Source organism: Anabrus simplex, chromosome 1, assembly GCF_040414725.1.
Source record: "Anabrus simplex isolate iqAnaSimp1 chromosome 1, ASM4041472v1, whole genome shotgun sequence".
NCBI lineage: Eukaryota > Metazoa > Arthropoda > Insecta > Orthoptera > Tettigoniidae > Anabrus > Anabrus simplex.
In genome coordinates, this window is record NC_090265.1 from 641,985,828 (window position 1) to 642,008,614 (window position 22,787).

Here is a 22,787-nt window from a genome sequence, read left to right on the forward strand (position 1 = left end):
TAAAAATGAAGAGTGTATCCAACAATTCATGGCGTTGTGACAGGCTATGCAGATTTAAGGACTGTTCTAGGGATGTATAATCAACATTATCATATGAGAATCCTGTTCTAAATGAATATAAACGAAGAAATTTATGTTGTACTGAATCTAATCTATGGATAGAGCTCTGATGAGAAGGGTTCCAAACAGGTGTACAGTATTCTAATATAGGGTGTACCATAGACACAGCAATCGATAAGTAGCTAAGTTTGAAAATTCTCTAAAATATCTAGTAATGCAACCCAATCTTTGAAATGCTTTCTTACAAATATTTTCAATATGTTCATTAAACAATAGGTTATAACTGAATAAAACACCAAAGTCATTAACTTGTGAAACAGGAGTTAGAATGTTGTTATTTCTAAATTTGTACTGAAATGATATTTTCTTCTTGGTTTTTAAAAAACAATATTATTTTACATTTCTCATGATTAAGTTTCAACCCATTTTGAACACAGTACTTTTCCAGATGATGTAAACCTTCTTGAAGTTTTAAACAATCAAGTGGACAATTAATTTGCATAAAAATTTTGCATCGTCAGCAAACAAAAGCAATTCCGAATTCTTAAGTATATTTTTAATGTCATTTATGTAGAGAGTAAAAAGTAAGGGGTGCAAGGTGAGACCCTTGAAGAACTCCACTGGTAACAACAATAGGCACAGAAAAAATGATTCCTTATTTTAACAATCTGCAGCCAATTTTTAAGATACGATTCAGACCATGAGAGGAGAGGTCCATTAATTCCGTAGCCTGTTGATTTTTGCAGCAAGATATCGTGGTCGACAGTGTCAAAAGCTTTTGAGAAGTCTGTATAAATGCAGTCCACTTGGGAGTGGTTCTCTATTGCATCCAAGAGGAACTGATAGAATAAAAGAAGATTGCTACAGGTTGACTGTCCTGAAAAGAATCCATGTTGCTCATCAATGATGATGTTTCTAAAGAGAGGTGTGATTTTGTCAAGAATTATTGAGTCAAAAATTTTGGAAATATGAGAAGAAATTATAACAGGTCTATATTGTTTTATGGCAGTTTTATCACCATTTTTGAAAACTGGACTAACAAATCCTTTCTTCCATTCCACTGGAAAAACGCCTTGGTTTAATGATAAGTTGAACAGATAAAAGAGTGTTTCACATAAAATGAACAGTACTTGAGCAGGTAAGTTGAAATACCATCATGTCCTACAGTTTTCTTTAATTCCAGAGATATCAGTTTGTTGTAAATTTCTGCCTTACTAATGTTTATAACTGATAGATTGACAGAGAAAGGATAATCATATGACATACTACTACTATTCTGATAAAAAGAATAAACAGATGAAAAGTAGTTAGCAAAAAGATTGATAAAATTTTCTCCAGTATCGGCTGTAACTTCGTTAAGATGCATTGTTGAAGGAATATTATTACATGACCTTTTAGAACTTAGATATTGCCAGAATTTCTGTGGACTGGAAGTAATACTTCATTCACAGTTGGAGACATACATTGTATAGCAAAATTTAGATTCAGACTTACATTCATTTCTTAATTTTGAGAAATGCTGATAATCACTATTGAGACCTGATATTTTGTATCGCTTGTGTGCTTTCTTCTTTTCAATAATCAGGGACTTCAATTTATGATTAAACCACTTTGGGAATTTGGGAGTCTTAAAATTCTGTATAGGGATGTAAAGTTCCATGCCATAATGTAGTACTGAATAGAAGGTTTCTACTGCTTTATCAATTGATACATTTTGAAACATCACCTTCCAGCTGAACTGTGACAGATAATAATTTAGTCCATTATAGTCACCATTTAAAAAGTCAAAATAAAAACTATCAGCAGGCAAGGAATTGTATAGCTCACTTATAGGTAAAGAAATCTCTAATGCTGGGTGGTGTCTGTCGAGGGGGACAATGCTTACATTACTAGATTTTACTTCAATGGAACTGGAGTTACTGAAAATCAAATCAAGAAAGTGATTCAGAAAATTTGGGATAGCATTAAACTGATTTAAACAGAGATAAGAAAAATTGAGTGTTGTGAAGTAATTGTAATTTTATGGATTACTTGTTGAAAAATTAATTAGTAAGTGATAAGTAGTAATTGCAATTCATCCCAATTACTCCAATTTTCTACTTTTCCCATCACTGATTATATTCACCATTTAACACTGAAACAAGGAAAATGATACATACCTCCAACCACTAATGATGATGATGATGATGATGATGATGATGATGATGATGATGATGATGATGATGATGATGATGCCCCAAAAACTTTAGCTTCTCAAAGGACAGTATGTAAATCTCCCATCATTTTAATGTACCTTTGCTTTCTGTTTTCACCAGGTTCCCTCTCCCCCGAATCCACCGCAAGCAGTGGAGGTATTCCATTCACCCAACTAGAACTCCTTGAAGCCACTCACAGGGGCCTCCACAAGTTTATACCAAGGCATCATGATGAAATTGAAGTTGAAATAGGAGACCCTATATATGTACAAAAAGAAGCTGATGATCTTTGGTGTGAAGGTAAGAGATGCTACCAAGTTAGTTAGAGAGCGTCCATGAAAGTCAAACTAAAATTTTTCAACAGTCAGCCAGTTGGTCTAGGATTTAAAAGCCAATAATGTTTCCTTTGCAAAAGACATTATTCTACTTCAACTAACTAAAAGCTGAGCTTAAAATACTCACAAAATGTATCTTCTAAATGATTTTTAAAACAAGAATCTGATATCATAAAACAGTCATTATATGAGGGTCACTCCAAAACTGATGCACCATATATTTTTTACACATATTGCTACATCCATTAGACACAAATGTCACTTCTGTACATAATCTCTGTCTCTTTCAACTGCTTTATGCTGTCTGAGAATGAGTGCATACATGCCTGCATAGCAAAAATCTGGTCCAGCACATGAAAGCCATCATGTAGCAGCCGTCGCAAGAAAGTCGTTATATTCAAACCTCTTTTCCGTTAAGCATGTCCTTCAGTTTACCAGGCTGAAAGTTGGGTGTGGCAATGTTGTCCATCTCAGTATTTGAATATCATCCTTGGTTTTCTCGCAGACATGTAGTCAACCTTCCAATGTCGATGTTGTTGAACACACTTCCTTTAAGCATGAATTTTTTTAGGGTTGCTGCATATACATCAGATTTAATGGTGATTCCTAGAGCAACAACCACAAGTCCCTACAAATCTCAGAAAATGGTACCCATCACTTTTACAGTTCAAGGTGGTAGTTTCAATTTTCTTCTTGGAAGGACATTCACATGATATCAGTCTGTTGATTACTTCCTCAGCTCCAGTTCAAAATGATGCAGGCATGTTTCATCTCCTGTCACATTTCTTGAAAGGATATCTGTTCTCATAAAGTGTCAAGAGTTTTCAGTACACAGTCTTTCTTCTCAGCTGTTTCAGTATTTTGCACACACTTGTTGTTGAGGTTTTAATGTGGCATCCAGTGCCACTTGCCGGAGGGACTCAACTAAACGAAGTATACGCTTGTAGATGCTTGTTTGTTACATTTTTTCTGTAATAATAAAAGTGTTGGTAAGAAAGAAGTAGTCAATATTTTACACATTTCATCCACAGCACTTGTTTTCCCAAGTCCCAACTGGTGTGACGTTTTGTTCACAGTTTGTTATCTATTTTGTTGTGCCTATCATTGCACAATAATCTCCGTACCCAGTTACTTACTATTCTATAATCAGCAGTGTCATCTCCATACACTTGTTTCAGTATCTGCTGAAAGTTTCCCACAGTCTCAATCTCACAACACAAAAATATACAGCATGTTGCTTTCATCAGCCATCAAGCAAGGTGTGACCTCAGCACATGAGGGAAGTGGTTGATCTAAATGTGAATACAATCTGTATGGAAAATTCTGTGTACTTTGGATGTAGCAAAGATGTAGAAAGAAAATTGGCTCTGTAGAAATTTGTGTGTTAGTTTTGCAGTGATCCTTATAATTAACAAGAAAATTCATATAAAGTAGCTATTGGGAACAGTTATAATGATCCATCTTTAGAAAACAATGATCTTTCCCCTGTGGGAAACTATAATTCAGTACCTAATTAAAGTACAGCACAGATAGAAAACTTAATAGATATCAACCGTATTGTACCTGTAGCACCAATCGAAGATGTCATCATTTAAATTGATATTACCTTGTACTTTTCTTTCTATCAGGGTATCTTGAGAATCATGTACTATATTTCTCTTCCTACAAGCCAGTGTTTGGTTCTCAAGAACTTCCATTTGAATGATCAGATCAATATCCATGAAAGGAAATCAAGTCTTAACCCTCACACCTTCCAAAATGAAAAATACGGTCTAATACAACTGATTGTAGAATACAAGATAGAATGTGGATGTGGGCAGAAAAGACTACTCTGGGTGCAGAACCTTCAGCAGTAGTCAAATCCATGCTATGGCAACTCTATACAGGAAACACAAAATAGGAAAAATTACTTCATGATGGATGCCAACCTTTTTGAGAAGAAGAAGAAGAAGAAGAAGAAGAAGAAGAAGAAGAAGAAGAAGAAGAAGAAGAAGAAGAAGAAGAAGAAGAAGAAGAAGAAGAAGAAAGTCAGATAATTCATTAAGCCAATTGCTGAGTCAGCTGAGACAGCAGTCATGTTAATGCACATTGCGGAGATGTTCACCACCACATGGTTCACGGATGTTTCTCTCTCACAGGACTGATGCAATTACCGGTACAGGTCTAATATTATAGCAGTAAGTATTCCTCAGTAGTTCTTGTTAAGAACAGGTTCCTAGAATAAATATTTCTGTTTTTTCCTCACTCTGGCAGTGCCAACAGTAAGTTCCATTCTGCGAGGTGGCTGGTAGAACATTTACTGTTGAATTTTCGTGTGCATATTACCCCCTTCATTAGCCCAAATATTTGGGAGCACACTGTATACATTAACTACAATTTCCTTTCAGTAGGGCATTAGTAAAAATTATAATTTTTTCCCTCTCTTATTTGATATTACAGTACTTTTTGTTTTGTAAGTGATTTTTCATAAAAATTAATTATCCTTTTCCAGAGAATTTTGGATCCATTTTACCAACAGAAAGAGGGTAGTTTTGATAAAATGTTTAAATAAATTCATATGAGAAAGTCTTGTGGAAAGATTGGGAGGAATATACCAAGGTAGAAATGTGAGGACATAGGGAAGAGTTTGAAGTCTTGAGTGGGAGTACAAGTGATGGCACGGGCATTGAAACAGTGGTTGATAACAATTTTTAAGGTGAATATTAGACAATACTAGGAACAGAAAATAATCAATCAATCAATCAATCAATCAATCAATCAATCAATCAATCAATCAATCAATCAATCAATCAATCAATCACTGATATGCATTTAGGGCTGTTAAATTATTCCCACTCCTAATTCCTCTTCCTATAAACAAATACTTCCCCTTACTTGTATTCCAACTTTATCGTTCCTGCTTTTAAAAACTCTATTCAAGGTTATTCATCTATCAGTGTCATTCCAAACCATCTTTCCACTGACAGCTCAGAATATACTGCTGAATTGAGGAGATATTGCAGATTATCTGGAGGGTGCGAATAGATCAAAAACTGATTCTGGGGTGGAAGGGGTGAAGGAAAATACATAGCATGCTGTGTCATTCATGTCAAAATATAAGGTTAAAAGAACAAGTAAATGTAATGAATGGTGATTTGTAAAAATTCTCAGAACACTCTAATCCTCCTCTATTGATTTTCAGTATTGTTACTAAGAGTGCTGACTTTACTTAACTATCATAGGATGCAAGAATGGAATATCAAGTTTTAATCGCAGGACTCTCTAATGGTATCAACTTGTGCCAGTGTCAAGGTATCATTAATAATTAAATATATGGTGTTATTCATTAAACTAGCTGATACATATTTTATATACTCATGTTCTGCCATTGCCATTGCTCAGACTGTAAAATAAACACTATCTTTCTCCACTATATATTATCTTAAATATTATATTAGAAAGCAATTATCATCAAATCTAACAAAGTAAATTAATCAAAATAAAGATGCCTGTTTGACGCTGCACTAGCATACTGTAGATAGGTTTTCAGAGAAGGAAATAAAAGTTATACAGTCACTATGCCAATATTCCTACATGTTGTAAGTTCAATACCGTTCTTCATGAAGCTAATAACATTACTAACACAATGTTTGATTTATATATTTTAATTAGTACTGACTTCTGTCCACCTCTGAAGTGTAGCTGTTAGCATTATTAGCTGCTGTCCTTGGAGGCCTGGGTTGGATTCCCAGTAACTAGAAATTTAAAATTAGCAAGAGGGCTGGTATGTAGTTGAAGCTTACCTCTAAGGGGAGTAGGCCCTATGCCTGAAAACAGTTCCATCACCTCAAAGAAAGGACATGACTTTTTATTACTGACTATGTTAAATTTCAAAGAAAGCTGAACTAGATTAGTCAGTAAGTACTTTTGTAAGATTTATTAAATACAGTTAAAAAAAAAAAAAAAAGCACATTTGTGTCCTCATCCTGAGGTGGTGCAGATCTTTTCAGGCAAACCCTCAGTGTAGGTGAGCTGCATGTACCATTCTTACTTACCAGTTCTCCAGCCATTTTTACATTTCTGGCAGTACAGGGAATTGAACTCGGGCCTTCAAGGATGACAGCTAATAATACTAACTGTTACACTATGTAAGTGGATGTTAAACACAGTACCAATCATACACATGTTATGCCCTCACTATTTTTAAGAATTATTTCTTCTTGATATGGAGAAAGCCTATAAACATGCAAAGAAAGGGAGAAGCCTGAAGAAAAAAAATATATATACAGGTAGTAGAAGACTGACTGCAAGGTCTAGGAGAAATGTGCCTACCTCTTAGCCAAAGGCTGTGGGTTCCATTCCCAGCTGGATCAGAGAATTTTCTGTGGATGTGAGGGCTGGTTTAAGGTCCACTCAGCCTATGTAAGAGCAATTCAGGAGCTATCTGACAGTGACATAATGGCCCTGGTCTAGAAAGCAGAAAATAATTTTTGAGAGGATTTATGTGCTAACCATGTATCACCTCATAATCTGCAGGCCTTTGGGCTGAACAGCAGTTGCCTTTTAGGCCAAGGCAACTCAGGATTGTAGTGCCATGGGTAGACGGACAGCATGAGGATGGGGATTGTAGAAGAAAAGGAACAACAGACAAACACAGAAGAAGGACAGGAAGCTATTAAGTTTAATTCCATATGTTACATTTTAAAAATTTTAAAAATAAAAATCATCAAAGATAAGAAAGGGTCTGACTACTTGATTGAATAGTCAGAGGAGTGGTCTTCAGTTCAGAGGATCCTGGGTTTGATTCCAGGGAATTTTAGCTGTCTGATTAATTTTTTTCGAAAACCATCAAAGTAGTTAGTGGGACGTAAAGCCAATAATTTCTCTGGCTTGGCAACTGGGCATTTGTGTTTGTCTTAATTCGCACAGAACATCCCTCTACCAACCATCACCAGAGACAAGCAATAGAGGGTTAGTCTGAGCTATCAGTGGAAAGATGGTGTGGAATGACAGAAGTAGATGAATAAACCTGAGCGGAGCTTCTAAAAGTAGGAAAGATCATAATATGAAGATAAAGTTGGAATTCAAGAAGACAAATTGGAGTAAATATTTATTTATAGGACAAGGAGTAAGGGCTTGCAATAATTAATAAGGATACATTTTTGATAACTTTCCAAGTTCTTTGAACACATTTGTGAAAAGGCTAAGTAAACAATTGATAGGGAATCTGCCACCTGGGTGACAGCCCTAAATGTAGATTGATTGATTGATTGATTTTTGCTATTTGCTTTACGTCGCACCGACACAGATAGGTCTTATGGCGACGATGGGATAGGATAGGTCTGGAATTGGAAGGAAGTGGCTGTGGCCTTAATTTTATTACAGCCCCGGCATTTGCCTGGTGTGAAAATGGGAAACCACAGAAAACCATCTTCAGGGCTGCTGACAGTGGGGCTTGAACCCACTATCTCCTGATTACTGGATACTGGCCGCACTTAAGCGACTGCAGCTATCAAGCTCGGTGATTGATTGATTGATTGATTGATTGATTGATTGATTGATTGATTGATTGATTGATTGATTGATTGATTGATTGATTGATTGATTGATTGATTGATTGATTGATTGATTGATTGATTGATTGATTGATTGATTGATTGATTGATTGATTGATTGATTGATTGATTGATTGATTGATTGATTGATTGATTGATTGATTGATTGATTGATTGATTGATTGATTGATTGATTGATTGATTGATTGATTGATTGATTGATTGATTGATTGATTGATTGATTGATTGATTGATTGATTGATTGATTGATTGATTGATTGATTGATTGATTGATTGATTGATTGATTGATTGATTGATTGATTGATTGATTGATTGATTGATTGATTGATTGATTGATTGATTGATTGATTGATTGATTGATTGATTGATTGATTGATTGATTGATTGATTGATTGATTGATTGATTGATTGATTGATTGATTGATTGATTGATTGATTGATTGATTGATTGATTGATTGATTGATTGATTGATTGATTGATTGATTGATTGATTGATTGATTGATTGATTGATTGATTGATTGATTGATTGATTGATTGATTGATTGATTGATTGATTGATTGATTGATTGATTGATTGATTGATTGATTGATTGATTGATTGATTGATTGATTGATTGATTGATTGTAGCAGAAAGGTCACCCGGGCTGTAAACCTTGGCCATATCCACATATAGTGCCAACCCCAAACCACTGGGAAAAGGCCAGAAAGAATAATTTCAAAGATAAGACGAGGGGATAGGAAAAAAAAAAACTCTCTCATGTGGAAGAACAAAATGTTTCAAAATATCAATGACAATGTACCTGATTATGAAATCACAGAGAAATCAAAGTGATATTGGTGATGATATCATGATTGTTGTTTTAAGGACCCTAACATGTGGGTCATCAGTTCTGAAACTCCTCGAAAACACCTTTCTACTACAGTCCTGTCCTCCACTTTGTCATTCAGTCAAGATTTGAAGTAGGTGAAATTAATTATTCCTTACACTCTTGTATCAGTTTCCTCCTTGATTCTTAGATATATTCTTAAGTATGGTTTCGTTGGAGCTGTTCTTCCCATTTACAGTTTATGCATGAGATGAAAATATATCTAAGAGAAAAAAAACATAACAGGTTGGTGTTTTTGTTTCAGGAGTAAATTTGCGGTCCGGTCAACAAGGAATCTTCCCATCAGCCTATGCAGTAGATGTGGATTACAATGACTTCGACCCCAGTACACCAAAAGTGAAGAGAGAACGTTATTTATTAGGATATCTGGGTTCTGTGGAGACTCGTTGTCATAAAGGCAATTCCGTATTGTGCCAAGCAGTGAGGAAGATTGTTGGAAGCAGTGGTGTTCCTAAATACAAACCACACTCCTGTATCTTAGAAGTATCAGATCAAGGACTGAGAATGGTGGATCGAAGAAAACCTTCAGTAAGATAACTGTTCTTTATCATAATTATGTGCAACAGTTGCTTCATAATTATATTATTAACATAGAGAGATATTTTAAAATATATGCATAGTAGAATGGAATAGGAAAGTGACAAACCAAGTTATACAGGGTGGTCAGAAACAACGTGAACTAGGTACGGTATGTGTGCATTAGAGAATTGGTCATAGTAACAAATAACTCAAAAAATTAATTTGATCTCATGCCATTGTCATTTTATCAACAGCTGAAATTGTGACTGGTTTGTCCAGTGTAAAATTTGGTATTATTTTGTATCATATTTTATGTATAATGGACGTTTCTTCTCTACACAGTTAGGGACACACAGCTGTAAGCTTGCATCCAGGAGGTAGTAGATTCGAACCCCACTGTCGGCAGCTCTGAAGATGGTTTTCCATGGTTTCCCATTTTCCCATTTTCACACCAGGCAAATGCTGGGGCTGTACCCTAATTCAGGCCATAGCCAATTCCTTCCAACTCCTAGCCCTTTTCTCTCCCATCATCACCATCAAGCCTATCTGTGCCGGTGTGACGTAAAGCAAGTTGTAAAAATAAAAATAAAAATCCTTCTCTACTGGGTCACATTGCCTGGATAATTTGATTTCTTACTTTCTTGGCTATGAATTTTTCATCAAAAAGTAATCTACTGTAGATACATCTGTTATATAGAGAGACAGGAACAAGAATAGGATAAACACACGACAGGTAGGGTGGGAAGAGGAAATGGCAGAAAGAGGAGACAAAGGCAAAATAATATAAAATGCAAAAGAGAAGGACAACCTCCACATCTTCAAGTAGGTTGGCTCTTTTATCATCAGTTTTAGTTCTTCATTTCTTCTCAGCCCCCGCTTCCCATCTTCATCAGAAGGGTGGGTTTCAGCACTCGTTGAGGAGCCACCTTGGCAGATCTCCTTAATGTAAGGAATGTACGATAAGGAAAGAAGTGATTAAGGATGGAAAAAGGCAAGGATAAATATGAATACAGGTGGTAGAAGACTACGGTCTCAGCAGGAAGAAAAGATCCCAACATGTCAGTTCTTCTTTGCATATTTCAAACTTGAAGTGTCCAGTAGCAAGCAGCTTGATACTGCCTTCTCAACTGCTTGGAGCAAAATGTCCATGGAGCAAGGATCATAAAGGTGAGAGCATACTAGCAGTTAGCTTGGACGTACACAGGATATCTCCATCACCTGTAGGAGACCCAATTTCCTCATGATCCCCCAACATACTCCCACTCCCAGGTGATTTCAAATTCTCTATGATAATGATAATCCACAGCCTGTTTCCAGTCATTTGACCAGGTGAGGAATGGAATGAATGAAGCCCCCATCTAGCGGCGAGGATAGCAATTGTGTCAACTGCCGAAGCCTGTTGCACTCCTCTGGGGCAATGATTAATGACTGACAGATTAAAATGATATTGGAAAATGTTGCTGGAATGAAAGATGACAGGGAAAACTGAAGTGCCCAGAGAAAAACCTGTCCCATTTGTTTTGTCCAGCACAAATCTCACATGAAGTGACCAGGATTTGAACACGGCCCTAAGCGGTGAGAGGTCGGTACGCTACAACCTGAGTCACAGAGGCTCTTCTAAGTTCTCCATACCGGATTTTTAAAAAGGAAAGCTTCCACCAGAGGCCAATTCTACCTTGGCTTTCAGGAAAGGATCATCCAACTTGTTCCTCCATATTATGAGGCAGTTTTCTTCCTGCATCTCTTTCAGGATTTTTGTTCTTAAAGAAAAGGAAGCTCTTCCTTGCCCTGAGCTGTGATCTGGCTGGCTGGTGACCAACCAAATAGGGGATGACAGAGATCAGTTTTCTGCTTTGTCCACTCTGCTTCTGTGGCTACATCCCTCTAGATGTGTGATTGTGTTATGCCAATAAGTGGATATAGTTTCTGGACAGGTAATGGCTTTAGGCAACCAGTTATGATTTGGGTCATATCGTTTACTACAATGTCAAATTGTCGGTGTGTGCAGAGGAATTCCAGACTGGTGCTACATATTTAATATAAGTAATGGAAAGAAATAAACAAGTGATAAACCAAGTAATATACAGAAAATTGTATGTATGTAGGGTATTCAGCCCGAAGGCTGGTTTGATCCTCTGCAGCTCCACCAACAGCTGTCATAAATAGCCTAGGTGTCACTGAAGAGGCGTACTAGGGAAATGAGAAGTGAGGTAGTTTCCCGTTGCTTTCCTTACCGAGCCAGCCGTTGCTGTTACATATCAGTCTGCCAAGCCCACTGAAATGCATGCACCAACCGACCCTATGAGCGATATTTTCATACCATTGATAACAGGGACTGGCTGCATAACCAATGGTATTACTAGCATCACCCATACCTCAGTCACTTTCATATTGTCAAAGCCAAGGATGAGACTGAGACAGGTCAATGAAAGTAACAAATTTGATATAGCCCATACCAGAAGACATAGTGCACTGTAAACACTACATCTTGCCAGCAAAGGCATATACAGAAAATTAGGACCACAAAAAGGAACACAGAGAATAAACACAATGAAATTTCAGTGCAGGAAGAGAGAACAACAGAAGGTGGAGATGTCGAATTTCTACTTTAAACAGAGAATCAGTAGACAAAAAAACATATTCCTCCTTCATGTTCAATAGTATAAACATATACCAAATTACTAATATTTTCAAGAAACATGACCAACAAATAGCCTTTAAAACAAATACTGTAATAACAATTTTTCCAATTTCTTTAATGCACATATTATCAATCAAACTAATAAGTTTTCTCAATCAGGCATCTACAAACTGCAATGAAATAGCTATGAAAGTACATATATAGGACAAACAGGACGTAATTTTTTAATAAGATACATGGAACATGTCAATGCTTCAAAATACAATCATATCTCTGCCATGGCACAACACATGACAGACTTAAAACATAATTTTACATCAATTGACCAAGATCTAAGCATATTAAAAGTGGATAAGAAGGGCACCATGCTCAACATATTGGAGAACTGTTACATTCATTTAGAACAGTTCTTTAACCCTAACCATAATATTAATGAAATTAATGAAAAATCTAATATTCTATTCAATATAATCATTCCTATATGCACAAAGTATACATAGAAAAATGACACGTTAAGTCCACCAATCATTACAAATCTATCTACCCGTCCTTCCTCATACATCCCTCCCCCAATCCCAGCCATCATAAGCTATACTCCTGCTCCCTCTCAACAATCAGTCTGGTGTTGGTATCCGTACCAAGTGCACGCATTCTAGATTCCCGTCTTTTTTCAATTATTTACTTCAAATTATTTTCTTTTCAGACATTCACTTCAAAACAAATTAAAAAATAGATCACTACATCTGATGAAAAGGAATTCCTATTGAAATTATGAAATGTCCCCTTAAAACTACCTAAGTCACTAGCAATTACCCGCGGCTTCGCTCGCGTGGAGATCGTAATTTGATCAAAGTGATCGTTCCTCTGCATCGTACTAAGACAATATTTGAAAATTCCTAAAGTAAAAAAACCTGCCCAAAAATTGAGTTTCATTTACCCCAGAAATTCTTTGTAAACCATGTTTGTGGTATTACCTTTTAGGGCTAAGACGACCATGCGATATAGAACTGTACATGTGAGGAACAGTTCTCTCAAATCGAATAAATAAATACATGTTTCTTTATTTTTAAAGGAAATTCCAAATACCTATTCCCACATCTGTAACATCTTCAGTTTTTGAGTATCCCCACAAAAGGAATTCAACCTCTTGATCAGTCCTTCCCCCACCCCACCCCCATCTAAGTGTATTTTCTGAAGACAAAAATACATGTTTCTTTATTTTTAAAGGAGGTTCCAAATACCAACTTTTACATCTGTAACATCTCCAGTTTTTAAAATATAAGTATCCTCATAAAAAATAATTCAACTATTTTTCACTTCTTTTCATGCCCCGTTAAGTGCCTTCTCTGAAAAGAAAAGGTACATGTTCCTGTATTTTTTTTAAAGGACTTCACAAATACCAAGTTTTTTGTCTCTAACATGTTAAGGTTTCGACATATAATGCAGATATACCAGCACCCATTTTAAAAATTCACCAGCTTTTCCAATTCTTTTCAGCCCCTTACCTGGATTTTCCAAAAACAAATAAATACATGTTTCATTATTTTTAAAGGAGATTCCAAATATCAGTTTTCATGTCTGTACACCTGTAACACTTTCAGTTTTTTAGATAAATGTATACTCATAAGAATAATTCAACTTCTTCTTCTTCACTTCTTTCCACCCCTCTCCCGTCTTAAGTGGAAATCAACATCTATATCATCTGATGGCCAAGCAGACATCAATTTTTGGTAATGAGACAAAGTCTCTAATGCATTGGCACTGCCGGTGGCTCCAGTTAGCCTACGCAGTGGCCTCCACGGTGTGCACTAGCCAGCGTATTGGTAGGTGTGCTAGGTACCAACTGATGAGCCCACCCTAGCACACGAGGGCGAAACACTGGCAACCAACAATGAGTTAGCTGAAAAATGTATAATGTCCAATAACGGACCATGTATATTGCTATTAAGTGGACTTTCCGAAAAGAAAAACAAAAAAGTGTTTCTTTATTTTGAAAGGAAATTCAAAATATCACCTTTCACGTCTGTAACAGCTTCAGTTTTTAAGATAAAGTATCCTCATAAATGTATTTCAACTCCTTATTTACTTATTTTCAAACCTACACCCCTTAACGTCGATTTTCCAAAAAAAATGCGTGTTTCTTTATTTTTAAAGGAGATTCCAAATACTAATTTTCACATCTGTAACATCTTCAGTTTTTGAGATATACCGGTAAGCATCCTCATAAAAGTAATTCAACTCCTTTTTCACCCCACCCCACCCACTTCCTGCCTGTTAAGTCGATTCCCCCCTCCACAAAAGTGTGTGTTTTATTTTTTTTAGAGGAGATTCCAAATACCAATTTTCACGTCTTCTTTAGTTTTTGAGATACAATTATCCATACAAAGAATTCAACTAATTTTTCAATTCATTCACCCCCCTTAAGTGGACTTTCCCAAGACAAAAGAACATATGTTTCTTTACTTTGAAAGAAGATTCCAAATACAAATGATCATGCCTCTAACTTCTTCAGTTTTTGATATATAAGTATCCTCATAAAAAGAATTCAACTCCCTTTCACTCAAGCCCGTTAAGTTGATTCCCCCCCCTCCAAAAATGCATGTTTATTTATTTTTAATGGAGATTCCAGATACAAATTTTCATGTGTGTAACCTGAAGTTTTTGAAATACAAGTTTCTCCATAAAAGAATGAAATTTTTTCACTTCCTTTCACCCTGCCCCATTAAGTGAATTTTCCAAAAAACAAATATACTTGTTTCTTTATTTATAAAGGAGCTTCCCAATGCCAATTATCACGACTGTAACATCTTCAGTTTTGATATATTTATCCTCATAAAAAGGAATTAAACTCCTTTTTCACTGCCCCGCCCCCAATTGATTTCCCCCAAAATTGCATGTTTCTTTATTTTCAAAGGAGATTCAAAGGGGAAATCAACTTAACAGGCTTGGGTGAAAGGAAGTTGAATTCTTTTTATGAGGATACTTATATATCAAAAACTGAAGATGTTAGAGGCATGAACATCTTTAATTTTTGAGCTATAAGTATCCTCATACAAAGAATTCAAGTAATTTTTTAAGTAATTCACCCCACTTAAGTGGATTTTCCAAAGACAAAAGATTACGTGTTTCTTTACTTTGAAGGAAAATTCCAAATATAAATTTTCATGTCTGTAACATCTTAATTTTTTGAGATATAAGTAGCCTCATGAAAAAATTCTACTCCTTTTTCACTCCACCCCCACCCATTAAATTGGTTTCTCCCACCCAAAAATATGTGTTTCTTAATTTTAAAGTAGATCCAAATACCAGTTTCCATGTCTGTAACCTTCAGTTTTGAGATATAAGTTTCTCCAGAAAAAGAATTCAATATTTTTACTTCCTTTCACAGTCCCCACTCAAGTGAATTTTCAAAAAAAAAAAACAGTACCCGTTTCTTTAAAAGAGCTTCCAAATACGAATCATCTCGACTGTAACATCTTCATTTTTTTAGATATATGTATCCTCATAAAAGGAATTCATCTCCTTTTTCACCCCGCCCCGCTAACCAAGTTGATTCTCCACCAAATGCATGTTTCTTTATTTTTTAATGAGATTCCAAATAATAGTTATCATGTTTGTGACATATTTAGATTTTTTGGTATATATATTCATACAAATAATCCAACTAATTTTTCAATTTTTCACCCCCTCCCCCGTTAAGAGTTAAAAAATAAAAAAAAAGAATACATGTTTCCTTATTTTTAAAGGAGATTCCAAATACCAATTTTCATGTCTGCAACATGTTAACTTTTTGTGATATACAGTACCTATGCTAATTATAAAAATTCGCCCCCTTTTTCAGTTCCCCTTAATTAGGTTTTCCGAAAGAAATATTTATGTTTCTCTACTTTTACACGAAATTCCAAATACCAGTTTTCAGATCTGTCTGAGATAATTTGCTGATATAGTCTTTTCAAAAATTCACCCCATTTGTCACTCTTGTTCACCCCCTATTCATCTGATTATCCAAAAACAAAAAAATACATGTTTCTATATTTTCAAAGGAGATTCCAAATACCAATTTTCATTTCTGTAACATCTTCAGTTTTTGAGATATGTCTCCTCAGAAAAGGTGTTCAACCCCTTTTCGTCCATTTTTCACCTCCCTTTATGGGATTTTCTGAAAACAAAAAAAATACATGTTTCTTTATTTTTAAGGGAGGTTCCAGATTTTTACGTCTGTAAACTTTTAAGGATTTGAGATATAGGTATCCTCATTAAAAAATTCACCCCGTTAGCACGAGAATATCCAAAAATCCTCCCTTAGTGAGCACCTACAACCTAATATAAATGTATCCCCAAAATTTCATTTCTTTATGTCCAGTAGTTTTGGCTCGGCAATGATGAATCAGACAGTCAGTCAGTCAGTCAGTCAGTCAGTCAGTCAGTCAGTCAGTCAGGACATGTTATTTTATATATATATTAACCATATTACTAATGAACAATCATAAATTATCAATCAAGTTGCTCATCTACACAGATAAGGATACCAACTTCCAGATCAACTCAAGAACGTTGGCTGCTGTAGGAACGACGAAATAGTTCAGCATCAACCACAGCAGTTTTGATGTGTTATTTAGTTCAAGTTTGGATATGTTGTTCGGACCTCATCAATGTTTTAAATTAAGACTGCAAATTGTGTCATACCAGAGTGTTTATATTATTGGTTATATGTGTGCTTATGTCTTCCAATTGGAGCATGGCTGAAGATGACCCAATATATATGGGGTTGAAACTAGTCCCAGTTTTATAAGGCAATATACTGTACATTCTAATGGTATTGAATAGGTGGACCCTTCCTACCCTTTGATAGTGATCAATTGTCAATACGGACCATAATGAAATTCATAAGGTGGTGGTGGTGATTATTGTTTTAGGAGGAAGTACAACTGGGCAACCATCCTCTATATAACATTAATCAGAGAGAAAAAATGGAAGGAGTCCGACACTTCGAAAAATGAAGGTATCGGCCAAAGAAAGACAAGGACCACGAAGGGCATGAAAATGAAAGACTCCCTAGCCCTCACAAACCCAATAGTGTCGGGGTCGGAAAAGAACAAGAGTTGAGCAAGGGGGGTTGGATAGGATAGATGAAAGTGAGGAGCCTGGCACAAGTAAGTGGAAGCAATGTCAGGACTCAGCTGAGGGCCCCGTGGTCGCCAACCCACGCTCCAAATTTCAGAGCCCCTGGGTCCCCTTTTAGTCGCCTCTTACGACAGGCAGGGGATACCGTGGGTGTTATTCTACCGCCCCCACCCACAGGGGGATGAAATTCATAACTTATGACATGTACCTTAGTCGAATAACTCGTCTTCTTCCTCCCAAGTTTGCAACATTTTCATAATGCTACTCTTTTGTCAGAAATCACCCAGAACTAATTGAGCTGCATTTCTTTGGATTTATTTCAGTTCTCTAATCAAGTGATCCTGATTAGGATCCTATACACAGGAACCATACTCTAATTGTGGTCTTACCTGAGATTTATATGCCCTCTCCTTTACATTCTTACTAACAACCCCCCCGTTCTTTTTGTTTTTGTTTTTTGCTTTATGTTGCACCGACACAGATATGTCTTACGGTGGCGATGGGATAGGAAAGGCCTAGGAAGTGGAAGGCAGCGGCCATGGCCTTAATTAGGGTACAGCCCCGGCATTTGCCTGGTGTGAAGATGGGAAACCATGGAAAACCATCCTCAGGGCTGCCGACAGTGGGGTTTGAACCCACTATCTCCCGATAACTGGATACTGGCCGCAGTTAAGCAACTGCAGCTATCAAGCTCGGTCTAACAACCCCTAAATGCCCTCATAACCATATGAAGAAAACGATAACCTTTATTTAGAATCTCTTTTATATGATCCTTCCTTATACTTACAACCTGACTTAACACTCCATTGCTGGCTGGTCATCTTACAACATTGTCAAGGCCAATTTTGTGATGATGTCATCCATTCAGTCGAATCCGACCATCAGCGATTCTATGAATTAGCGCTCTTCGAGCTGTCCTGTTTCACACTGCCTCCTTTAGTTGTTCCAGGGTGAGGGTGGTGTCCATTTTAATGGTGTCTAAACAACAAATCCTCTGGAGACCTAGCCTTCTTGTACCGCTGATCATTCCTAGCATGACTGCTTTTTTCAATACATCTGATCGCATAACATGACCAAAGTATGCTAGTCTCATCTTCATAAGCATACCAATCAATGACGTACGGGGCTTGATGCACTCTAAAACTGCCTTATCAGTGATTTTTTCAGTCCACGGTATTCGTAAGAGTCTTTGCCAACACCAGAGCTCAAAAGTGTCGATCCTCCTCTTGTCTGCCTGTTTCAGCATCCAGCTCTCACATCCATACATGAACAGTGGGAATATAATCACATTGACTAATCTGTACTTGGTAGCCAAACTGATATCTCTGCTCTTCCAAATTGGGAACATAGACATCATAGTGATTCATCCAAGCAAAATCCGTCTTTTAATTTCAAAACCACAATCTCCACTCTCCCAGGAAAATGTAATCCTCCACACTCTCTATCTCCTCCCCATTTAGCTTTAGACAAACTGTATCACACTCATCCATAGTCATAACTTTGGTCTTTTTAATAATGAGATAGAGGCCATTTTTTCACTTTCATCTTTGAGGCAGGAAATTAAAATCTTCTTCTGTTTTTGCCAGCAGGGTTGTATCATCAGCATATCTCAAATGGTTTATAGTTCTTCCTCCAATCTTCACACCAGTGTCGAGTTCCTCTAAATTTAATTTCCGCATAATTATTTCTGCACATAGATTAAAAAGGAATGGTGAAAGAATGCAGTCTTGATGGACACCCTTTCCAATTTTAAATCATTCGGTGTCAATTTTGTAGTCACTCACAATCTTGTAATTTATTACTCTGTACAGTTTAACATCATCAAGCCTTATCTCTGATTCCAGTTTTTTACTCATATCACTTACACATAAGAAAACATAAAGGTCCATTAATACTGCCTTGAAAAATTCCCCACTTAATGAATATAGGACCAGCAACTTATTCTTTGGCACGGTACGTTTCTCCTTGAGTAGGTGTAAGTGTGAGCCACCACACCTATTGCATAGTGAAATAATATTTTCCTGCCTTCGTGCCACATCTCTGTTCCGCTAGGTGTGAGCAGACCTTGGCCCTGGCATGGGACCCTTACCAGGTGCTACCAGCTGGGCCAGCTGGACCAAGGTTTCTTAAAGAGGTGTTACTTGTCTATCATTTTCCCTCTCTCCTGGCTTGTGACAGGCAGAGCCTGGCCTCCCATATACTGGGCCCATATTAGTGGGTACAACCCATTATTTACATTTGTTTATGTCCATCTTGTACTTCATTTTCAATTTTCTGGCATGTTCAACAAACAGTTAACCCAGCAGTGGTATTGCTATGCAATGTTTCGCCAATAGTATTGCGGGGTATGAGGTACCCATTAAAAGAATGCACTCCATCTCACATTTAATGGACAACAACAAAGTTATGAGTGGTAAACAGTGTTACTTGGAGCTTTATGAACTGACACAAAATAATACAAAAGAAACAAACTCATCACAACAGGCCAACAATGTCTTATAAACAATATCACAGTTTACGCAGGGGAAAATTCAATACTTCTTATTCTCTCATGACTGGAATACATTGGACAAAGGAGACTTCACACATCACATACCCATACCAAGATTTTTAATCCTTGCCTCGTGGGCAGTAGTGGCAGCACTGCATTGTTGTTATCTTTCTTACTGCTGGCTCTCCAGCGGTGGGTATCCCGGAGCTGCTTCTCTTCACTTTACAGAATAATTCTCATGGCAGGTTTGTCAATGGTAGTCTTTTCTGAATATGGCCCTGTGTAAGCTGTAAGGAAAGACTTTTCAAAAATTTCGTCCTTACAGACTCTTGCCTACAATTTGCCTCTAATATAATATTTGCATTGATTCCTGCAACATTCAATATTGAGAAAAATACTGTGAGAGGTCATTTTCTGCTGTTTCTTGCAGTACTGCACATAGCTGATATGATTTTGCTTTACGTCGCACTGACACAGATAGGTCTTATGGCAGTGATTAGATAGGAAAAGGCTAGGAGTGGGAAGGAAGCTGCCATTGTCTTAATTAATGTAGAGCCCAAGCATTTGCCTGGTGTAAAAATGGGAAACCATAGAAAATCATCTTCAGGGCTGTGGACAATGGAGTTTGAATCCCCTATTTCCTGAATAAAAGCTCACAGCTGCCTGGCCAACTCGCTCGGTGTATCGATGATAGCTGTTCAACAACGTCTACACCGCAAGTGTTTATTTTCAGTTTAGCCTTCTCTAATGTTGATCCGTCAGTACTAGCATCATGATCCATTGTGCATAACAATAGACTGACTTTACCATTCTTAAGGAAGTGCATTTACCGATTTGCATATCCTGGTAGGCTGTGCTTTCATTTCAAAATTCCCATTTTTACCTAAAATAGCTGTGTAAAATTCATTGCAGGGTCCTGTTTTCCGAATGCAAGTGGTATTATGTGATGTGATATGCCCAGCACATTTTCAGACTTGTCACAAAGAGAGCTCAGTTGGAACTAATTCCTTAAAATATGATTAATATGTTCTCAAGGTCATTACATGCAGTTACACAAGTCATGACTTTAGTACATTACACCCTCTGTTAGGAACAAATAGAAATATTACCACCTGGATATGCCACACCCAACGATACCATTGCTGGGTTAATACTGTAATGTGACATAGGGTAGAAAATAAAGACACAACTGGTAGTTTTTTCTACAACTACGATTTATAAGTTACTAGCAAATGTGCCCATGCTTTGCTATGGCATTCTGCATTGTATATGGATTTCTATGTAAATTACTGTAGGCCTACACACGGTGAGTGAGATTTTCTTAAATTGCATGTCTCTTAGGGTTATCAAAAAACACCTGGGGAGGTCCCTATATGTTCTTTCCCATGTAAGGTGTGCGTTGCGGAGTTGTGATGATAACGGCAAGCTCACTTGCCTACTGCCATTCACAATCAAGTTGAGAAGTTTCATTATAATGATAGGCCCTCTTGCCTACTGCTAGTCACAATTAATTTTGTTACAATGAGAGGCCCACCTTTCCTACTTCCAAACATATTCCATTGGAATAGCTACTGCCAGTTAAAATTGAGTTTTGCTGTTAGCATTATAATACAGGCCCATTTTCCTAATGCAAGTCAGCTTACTGCCAGTCACACTCGAGTTGGTGAGTTTTGATTATAATAGCAAGCCACTATGCCTAATCCCAATCACATTTTAGAAGGGTAAATTTGTTTATAATGACGGGCACCCTTGCCTACTGCCAGAAACAATCGGGTAAGGAGTTTTGATCAAAATTGCATGCTCCCTTGCCTTTTGCCAGTCAAATCAAGAAGGGAATTATTCATTACAATGGTAGGCCCTCTTTACTAGTGCCAGTTACACAGGAGTTGGAGAAGGACCCCATTCCTACTGCCAGTCAAAGTAGATGTAGGGAGTAATGATTACAATAGCAGATGCCCTCCTGCTGACAGTCACCATCAATTTGTAAAGTATTAATAATAATGGCAGACACACCCTTTCTAGATATTATATAAATCGACTTCAATGAATATTGATTGATTTATTAAAGTATATGCACGTTTATAGTATTGCAGACATTCATTTACAGATTAACTGTTGCTTAATGGTATGCCATATCGACAAATGGATTGCACTATAAGATGCCTCTTTTAGTGATCTACATGGTAGATCCTATGACATTTTCTCCTATCTCCTATTGAGTTAGAAATGTTGAATAGGGCGGAACTTGGGTACAGTTTTCACACACTGCATTACTTTCTAGATACTTATGTGACAGCTAAGAAACATTGAATTTAGTTCACATATGGCCACTATAGGGCCAATGTTCTTGATGAGTCTATCTTTAATATACGTGTATCAAACTATGAAATATATGTGTAAAAAGCACAAAATGTATGTACAGTCGAGAAATACAGCCAAATCTAATGTATAAGAGAGAGAGATACAGCAAAAAGTCATAGGACCAAAGTTATAGATCACTCCAAATTGAACTAAGATTGTGCCATCCGGTTTGTAATATGATTTACTGTTTAGACACCAAATACCTCATAACAAAGGTCTGCACCATCATTAAAATTGTCTCCATATTTCAATATTATTCAGGGATAAAAAGTGAAAAATTTTAACATCTCAGAATTTTTCTGTTGGTTACAGGATTAAAGCTACAATTTTGCCAAATTTCAGTTTTCTAGCTCTTCTGGCAGATTGCACTGCCATCTTGATTTGGGGGCGATGGAAGTAAAAATTAAGACATTCCTGAAAGTTTTTGAAACCTACATGTTACCACTTTGGATAAATATATCCAACTGCGTTCTTATGCTGGGCCCCAAATTTGAAACCATCCAGCGTGCCCTCCTCAGGGAATTTTGAGAATTTTCTATTTTTCTAGGGATCCTCAGGTCATCAGCTTCTCTGGTATCAAGTTGTAAGTTTCTGAGATACCTGGAAGAGCCTCAT

At 36.8% G+C, this 22,787-nt stretch overlaps 1 protein-coding gene across 3 annotated transcripts in view; it reads left to right on the forward strand.

Annotated features, from left to right (window-relative positions):
• The window catches only part of Aplip1 (JNK-interacting protein Aplip1), a 218,111-nt gene that overhangs the window by 177,013 nt on the left and 18,311 nt on the right, over positions 1-22,787 (forward strand). For all 3 annotated transcript variants that reach the window (XM_067135745.2, XM_067135747.2, XM_067135746.2), the window contains 2 exons: positions 2,376-2,555; positions 9,281-9,564. In XM_067135745.2, the coding sequence (XP_066991846.2) occupies positions 2,376-2,555; positions 9,281-9,564 (464 nt within the window). The remainder of the gene's footprint in view (positions 1-2,375; positions 2,556-9,280; positions 9,565-22,787) is intronic.